At 43.1% G+C, this 7,717-nt stretch overlaps 1 protein-coding gene across 1 annotated transcript; it reads right to left on the bottom strand.

Annotated features, from left to right (window-relative positions):
- Positions 1-362: 362 nt before the first annotated feature.
- Positions 363-7,487, bottom strand: LOC129719835 (uncharacterized). Its single transcript, XM_055671244.1, has 6 exons — positions 7,244-7,487; positions 7,111-7,178; positions 4,997-7,050; positions 594-4,273; positions 461-528; positions 363-400 (listed from the first exon to the last, which is right to left on the bottom strand). Exons 3-4 carry the CDS (start codon positions 6,950-6,952, stop codon positions 869-871), a joined length of 5,361 nt encoding a protein of 1,786 aa, XP_055527219.1. The 5' UTR covers positions 6,953-7,050; positions 7,111-7,178; positions 7,244-7,487; the 3' UTR covers positions 363-400; positions 461-528; positions 594-868.
- Positions 7,488-7,717: the final 230 nt, after the last annotated feature.

Genomic DNA, 7,717 nt, shown 5'->3' with positions numbered 1-7,717 from the left:
ACAGCATCGGCCCCAGTATGCACTGTACCTACTGTAAACGATTGAGTGAGAAAATTCCAAAACCGGCAACTAAGAAACCGCGATAACAATCAGAGATGCCACATATGTAAATTTAAATTTATCTGTGAATTATAAATTTCTCATCCATACAGTTTACAGTTTACAGATTTGTAAAGCCATATAGACTCCTACGATTTTCTACGAAATTTACAAATTTTTATACAGACTTTTATACTGGAAATCTGTAAAACATTCTCGATGTTCAATATACAGAAATGTAGCATCCCCATCCCCATCCAAAAGGAATTGTGAAAAGCAGAAAAAAAACATTGGTTCCTGTTAAAACTGTTTTCTCTAGCAGACCCGTTTGTAAACGCCGTTCAAGTTGGATCAGCTTTAACTGAAATTTAATTTATTTTAGCCATGTAGATAATTGTTTTAGACTAATATGTAAGCTTACAATTTTACAGTTTCTCCTCCGTACTAATTTCGACAATGTGAATTGTAATTTTAGGTTAGATGAATATTCTAGAATAAGTTTTATAATTATATAGTTTTATAACATTTTATAATGAACCGAGTAATCTACTCACGGTTAAACTAGGTTACCCTTTCTATTCCACTGTATCTACCTAATCTTAAAATCAATATAAGCTTGCCATATAAATGAATATGCACTTTAAGAAAACGCTCTCCAGCACTAGCTTCACTTGTTCGATTGATCGTTCAATTCTGCCTCGTCACTAACAATGACGTCTCTTGATAATCACATCCTGCATTGTTGCCCGAAATGCGCCCGTATCTATTGGGCACTGTTGGACGCCGAGGGGTGCTCGACGTCACATTCCCCCTCCCGTAAACCATCTAGTCAATCTTCTTCCGGTTTACCTTCTCTTACGACGTCTAGCAGCGCCAACTTAACAACCGGTCGTCTGACGATTCCATTAGTTGTCAGCACTAAGGCTTGTCGGATACGTCCATCCTTTCCTTTGACGACTTTGATCACCTTGCCTCTTATCCACTGATTCCGTACAGTACTATCCACAATCAGCACCAGATCTCCTACCTCGATTTCCTTTACATCTTCAAACCATTTTGAACGTCTCGATATGATCGGCAAATATTCCTTGATCCACCTCTTCCATATACCATCCGACAAGTGTTGAGCAAGTTTCCATCCGCTATTCAAAGTTGTTCGATAATTCGTAGGCATAACGGTATGCTGTTTAACTCCATCTGAGCTACCCAGAAGAAAATGGTTGGGGGTTAAAGCTTCCTGATCGGCTGATTGCAGAGGAATGTACGTCAACGGTCTCGTGTTTATCATCGCCTCCGCTTCAATGATCACGGTCTCCAGAATCTCATCATCTGGACGTCGTTGGGCTTCCAGTATGGTGCCTATTGCAGTCTTCACTGAGCGAACCATTCGTTCCCACGCACCTCCCATATGTGGCGCGCCTGGTGGGTTAAAATTCCAACGAGTTGTTGTGTTCGTGAAGGTCGCAGCTAAATGATTGTTTCGGTCTTCTATTTCGCGCTTCAGTTGATTGTTCGCTCCATGAAAATTTGTCCCATTATCGCTGAATATCTCCGCCGGTGCACCACGTCGGGATACGAATCTTCTTATTGCCATGACACAAGATTCCTTCGATAGACTGTGAACAACTTCCAGGTGCACAGCGCGAATAGTCAGGCAAGTAAAAAGAGCTATCCACCTCTTGACGATGGTTCGAGCGAGCTTTACTGGCACTGGACCAAAATAGTCAACTCCTACGTAAGTGAACGGCCGTATATATGGCGTCAATCGGACTTTTGGCAACGGTGCCATTGGTGGCGGGCTTGGATGTGCACGAAGAACTTTACACCAAATACAACTTTCCGAAACTTTTGTCACCAGTGATCTTAATTTTGGGATTTCGTAAAGTTGCCGCAGCTCGTTCACGACGGTTTCCCGATTGCAATGACGAAAGCGACGATGGAATGAGTCGACTATAAGAAAAGTGATTGGATGTTTGCTCGGTAATATAACCGGGTACTTGGTCTTATACGGTATCCATTCTGCGTTGCCCAACCGATTACGTTTGCGTATGACTCCGTTCTTGTCCATGAACGGCCAAAGCTTGTAGATTGCACTAGACTTTGGCAGGATTCGATGTCTATCTTCAGGTTCTCCCATGGTTGTTTCTAGAATGCTTATCTCTGATGCAAATATCTCTCTCTGTGCTTGTCTCCATAATAATTGTTCCGCGCTCATCAATTCATCTTGTGTCAGATATCCGACATCCAACATTTTGTTCCTTTTCAAGGATTTAATATTTTTGACAAATCTGAGTACATAAGCCACACTTCTATGAAGCTTAACCCATGTGCTGAACCTGTTTGTATCGATCAATGGTTCCTGTATGTTGCAATGTACATTACAAACAAGAAGCTCTTCATTCGTTGGAGCAACTGGTTCATCCTTACCTGGCCAACATTTTTCAGGTTGCCTCAAAAAATCTGGTCCGTGAAACCATCGGTTGTCTGAGCTGATTCTTGGACCGGAACCCCATTTAGTTGCATCGTCAGCCACGTTCAACGACGAGCCAATCTTTCTCCATTCACTAACATCGGTCAATGTTAAAATTTCTCCAATTCGGAACCCCACATACTGATGATATCGTCGCTGGTCCGATCTAATCCAAGCGAGCACGGTGCTAGAGTCAGACCACAGTACACGCTTTACCACTGGGAGAGCATGCATTGATAAAACACTATGAAGTAGACGAGATCCTAGAACAGCAGCTCGAAGTTCAAGCCGTGGAACAGTCTGCATTTTCAACGGTGCTACCTTTGATTTTGCATTTACAAGCTGAACCTCCGGCCCATGTGGCGTTTCCACTCGAAAATATACTGCACAAGCGTAGGCGGATCTGCTTGCGTCAACGAAGACGTGAACTTGTAAAGATGAGTACGTTTCCTCAACAGCGTCCAGAAAATAGCATCTCGGAATTCTTATATCGTTCAGTTGTGGAACGAGATCGATCCAATCTCTCCATTTCACTCTCAGCTTGTCGGTTATTTTGTCGTCCCATCCAATACCTTCCGCCCATATATCCTGCATCAAAATTCTCCCATGAATCAGGAAAAACGAAATCAGTCCCAATGGGTCAAAGAAACTCATCACGGTTCGTAAGACTTCCCGTTTAGTCGGAACATGAGACTTCTCCAGTACGTGTTTGAGGTTGTCTCGAAGGGCAACTGTATAGGTAAAAGTATCACTGCTCGGTATCCACTTCATGCCCAGTACTGATTCGATTCGCTCATCTTTTTCCGATCGGATCTCTTTTTCAACTGCAGATGATTCTTCTCCTACTTGAGCTGCAATCGCAGGATCGTTCGACAAGAAGTTTCGGATTTCGAATCCGCCGTATGCATGAATCTTCTTCACCTCTTTTCCAACTTTGATGGCTTCCTCCGACGTCCCGAAACTGTCTAAGTAGTCATCTACGTAGTGACGATGAACGATGGCTGCTACTGCTCGTGGAAATTTTGCTTCGAATTCTTTGGCGTTCACGTTTTTAATGTATTGAGCGCTACTTGGGGAGCACGAAGCTCCAAAAATAGCGACGTCCATAACATAAACCACTGGCTCTTGGTCTGGGTTGTCCCTAAACAGAAATCTTAGATACTGACGGTCTTGAGTCCGTATGACAAAGCGATGGAACATCTCTTTTATATCGCCTGTTAAGGCAAAGCGATATAGCCGGAAGGTGCTCATGACCGACGGCAAACCTGTCAGCAAATCGGGACCTTTTAGCAATGTAGAGTTCAGTGAAACACCGTTGACCGTGGCCGCTGCATCCCAGATTAGCCTTAACTTATTCGGTTTCTTTGGGTTCAGTACAATCCCCAAAGGCAAGTACCAACATTTCGCAGGATCAGTCGTCGCAATTTCATTCTCTGTAGCCTTATGTGCATATCCCTTCACTTCGTAGTCGCGAATCTGCTGCCTAAATCGATCATAAAGAACTGGCTCTTTACTGAGACGTCTTTCTAGAGAACACATCCGTTTATACGCCATTCCGTAACTATCCGGAAACGTCGGGTTGTTACATTTCCAAAGCAAGCCCGTTTCAAAGCCTCCATCGATTCTGCGTGTAGTAGACTCCATTATTATTCGAGCACGTCTATCTTCATCGGACTCCTGTGGAGCATAAGGATATTTTACACCAGCGTCGTCCAGTGTGATGTAATCTCGTACTAGTTGGTTGAGTTCTTGCTCTGGATCGGTCTATCCTCCAACATGAAACCCACAGACAACTGTCGACTGCGGCTCTGTCGCGCAGCCGTAAACACTCCACCCAATACGACTCTTCGCGGCTATTGGATCCATCCACTTTCCTTCCCGTATTTTCAGTGGTACGGTGAGTTTCAAGTTGTCAAGACCAATCAAGAGTTTTGGCGACACAATCGAATAATTATGGATAGGTAAACCACGCAAGTGTGGAAATCTTTTTGACATGTCCATGTAATCCATACTTTGCGATGGAAGGAGCAATCCGCCGACTGTACGTGCATTCACCAGTACATATTGTTTCGAAGTTCCACAAGCAGAAATTTCCATACTAATCCGCCTAGATTTGGGTTCGCAGCGTTTGATGTTACCGGTCCATTGTAAATTGAGCGGCTCAGTAGATCCCACTATTCCCAGCTGGTCTGCGACCGAATCTTCCAACAAAGTTATTTGTGACCCTTCGTCTACAAATGCATAAATGTCAATTTTGCAATTCTTTCCGTATAGTGTAACAGGAATAATTCTAAAAAAAGGTCCGCTAATTGTGTTCAACTCGCTCAGATGACTTGTCGATATGGCTGCCTGTACTGTTGTGCTCGGAGAGTGCAAAAGGGGGTGGTGTTTTAGGCGACAATCATTCGTTCCACATTCTTTTGCTGTTTTGCAAGGCCACTTTCCGTGGCAATTTAGACACGACCTGCAGAGCCGGCACTCACGTACCGCCTTCAACCTTCCGTCTATATTCATCGCTTTAAATTTGATGCACTCCGATACTCGGTGGCTTTCTGCATTGCAAACTGCACACGGTTTTTTTGGCAGTCTTCCGGTTAACGTCTGTTTACTGTGTAATTCATTTTTAAACGAAGGTCCTGTCTCTGCATGAGTGTGCACGAACGACCTTTCCCGATACTTCGATTTTTGAGATTTTGCACAAGGAATGTCATCTGCCACATTGTAAGCAAGCTCGACTAGATTAGACATGAACTGTCCAAACGTACCTAAATCCACATCTTGTTTTTCGCTTTTGAATGCTGCCCACTTTAGACGATAATCGACCGGTAATTTTCCTACCAAATCCTGCAATAGTGATGGGTTGGACAGATGTGTTTGATACCCAACGTTTTTGAGATGTTGTACCAAGTTATCCACCGCCAGTCCGAATTCTATAATACTCTCCAGTTCATTGGCTTTTAGTGGCGGCAACCTGCAAACCCGTTCCGTCAAAGCACGAATCAGTGTTTCTGGTCGTCCGTAACGCATCTGCAAGGCTTTAATTATATGTGGTACACCTGCCGGACTAAGCAAACGGCTTCGTACTGCTTCAAGGGCTGGACCCTTTAGGCAGCGTTGGAGACGGATAAGATTTTCATCGTCAGAAAATCCACAACTTGTCGTGGACCGTTGAAAGTTGCTAATCCATATTGGCCACTCATCTGAATTGCCCGAAAATATCGGTAAATCCTTCCCGATAACCTGTCTAGTAGCTAACTGTCGGCTCGTTGGGCCTTCGAGGTTATCGTCCTTCCTGCGATCCCGGATTTTATCTGGATTGTGCTGAATCGATTGCTGGTCACTGGCCTCATATTCCACCTGACTATTTGTTGGACCACATTGGCTATGATCAACATAATTATTCCTATCGAAATTGTTCTCAGATTCAATTGCGGAACAAATCTCCGAAGCATAGTCTTGCACTCGCGACCTAGCACTTATATTTGACGTTTCTTTACTATAATTGTTTGGTTTATTTAATTGATTCGTTTGATTTTGTGTTTCTTGTACTCTCTGACTAACTGATGGCTTAACAACATCACCATGTTGAGAGACGACATTATTAGGGGTTGGAAGTTGCGAATTAATCACAGTGTTCATTTTCTTATTTGCACGATTTAAGGGTACTACTTGATTTAGATCTGCGCTGGGTTTAACTGCTGACGTGGAAGCTTGTTTTGTTCCCTCTATCTGCTGGTTTGTATTTTTCAGCCAATCTTTCACCTTGTCCCTACTTTTGGTAAAACTAACACCGCTACTGGTAATACTACCATGACTGCTATTGTACTCGGAAGCCTGCTGAATAAGCTTGTTTTTCTCCTCCGCCGATTGCTTCCTTATCGCCATCTGTTGCCTTCTATACTCCCTCTCATCTGCCATTTTCTGCTCCAATGCTCTTTTTTCCTCGTTGATCCGCTTTGCTTCGATTGCCAACACCTTTTCACGAAATTCCTCTTCGAGTTTTCGTTGCGTTTCCTTCCACTTCATTTCTTCCGCCAGCTCTTCTTCTTGCAAAAGGCGTTGTTCTTCTACCGCTTTCAATTCCAGTTCCAAGCGAACACGTGTGCTGGACGTTATGCTTTCCCCGATTAGCTTTTTAGATCTACGAGAGCTTTTACTATTGGCCAAAGACTTTTCACTCCTCATTTGGACACCTAGGACGTTAGAATTAGGAAAATTGTTTTCGCTATCCTTTTCTTGAACTTTATTTGTTCGGCCCTCGCAAAGGGGCTCGCAGGAGGGGCAGTGCCATTTCCGATCTTGAACACTAGCAGTGACCTTTACACATGAATAGTGGTGCCATAAGTGGCAAGAATCACACGCCACCATATCGTCATGTTCGTCGGGTTGAGCACATAAAGCACAATTGTTTTCCACTTGCGAGTCGTTCCCGTAACTAGCCATCTTTAGGGAAGTGCCTTTTGTAAAATTTTAAAGGATGTTAAAACTGTTTTCTCTAGCAGACCCGTTTGTAAACGCCGTTCAAGTTGGATCAGCTTTAACTGAAATTTAATTTATTTTAGCCATGTAGATAATTGTTTTAGACTAATATGTAAGCTTACAATTTTACAGTTTCTCCTCCGTACTAATTTCGACAATGTGAATTGTAATTTTAGGTTAGATGAATATTCTAGAATAAGTTTTATAATTATATAGTTTTATAACATTTTATAATGAACCGAGTAATCTACTCACGGTTAAACTAGGTTACCCTTTCTATTCCACTGTATCTACCTAATCTTAAAATCAATATAAGCTTGCCATATAAATGAATATGCACTTTAAGAAAACGCTCTCCAGCACTAGCTTCACTTGTTCGATTGATCGTTCAATTCTGCCTCGTCACTAACAATGACGTCTCTTGATAATCACATCCTGCATTGTTGCCCGAAATGCGCCCGTATCTATTGGGCACTGTTGGACGCCGAGGGGTGCTCGACGTCACAGTTCCCTTTTGCCATGCAAATCAAACAAAAAAAAAAAACACAGGCAAAACGTCACCAACACTAATACTTATCTTTTAATTCTCGCGTCCTCTCTGAACTATCATGCTGGTGCGAGAACGTGCCGCACGCAAGAGCAACCTTGCACTTACTCACACACACTTATGGCAAGGCAAGGGCTAGCGGGAAACGTGCTCCGCCACTGAAAAAATTGTGAAATAATAAT

The sequence above is a fragment of the Wyeomyia smithii genome, chromosome 2 (genome assembly GCF_029784165.1).
Source record: "Wyeomyia smithii strain HCP4-BCI-WySm-NY-G18 chromosome 2, ASM2978416v1, whole genome shotgun sequence".
In the NCBI taxonomy this organism is placed as follows: Eukaryota; Metazoa; Arthropoda; class Insecta; order Diptera; family Culicidae; genus Wyeomyia; species Wyeomyia smithii.
This window is presented reverse-complemented; position numbering and strand designations above follow the sequence as displayed.

Bases quoted from the DNA above. Each gene is read 5' to 3' on its own strand.
- LOC129719835 (XM_055671244.1), bottom strand. From the start codon at position 6,952: ATGGCTAGTTACGGGAACGACTCGCAAGTGGAAAACAATTGTGCTTTA. The intron at 4,274-4,996 runs GTACGTGAGTGC...GTTGGAGGATAG, and splicing joins TAGACGGAAGGTTGAAGGCG to ACCGATCCAGAGCAAGAACT.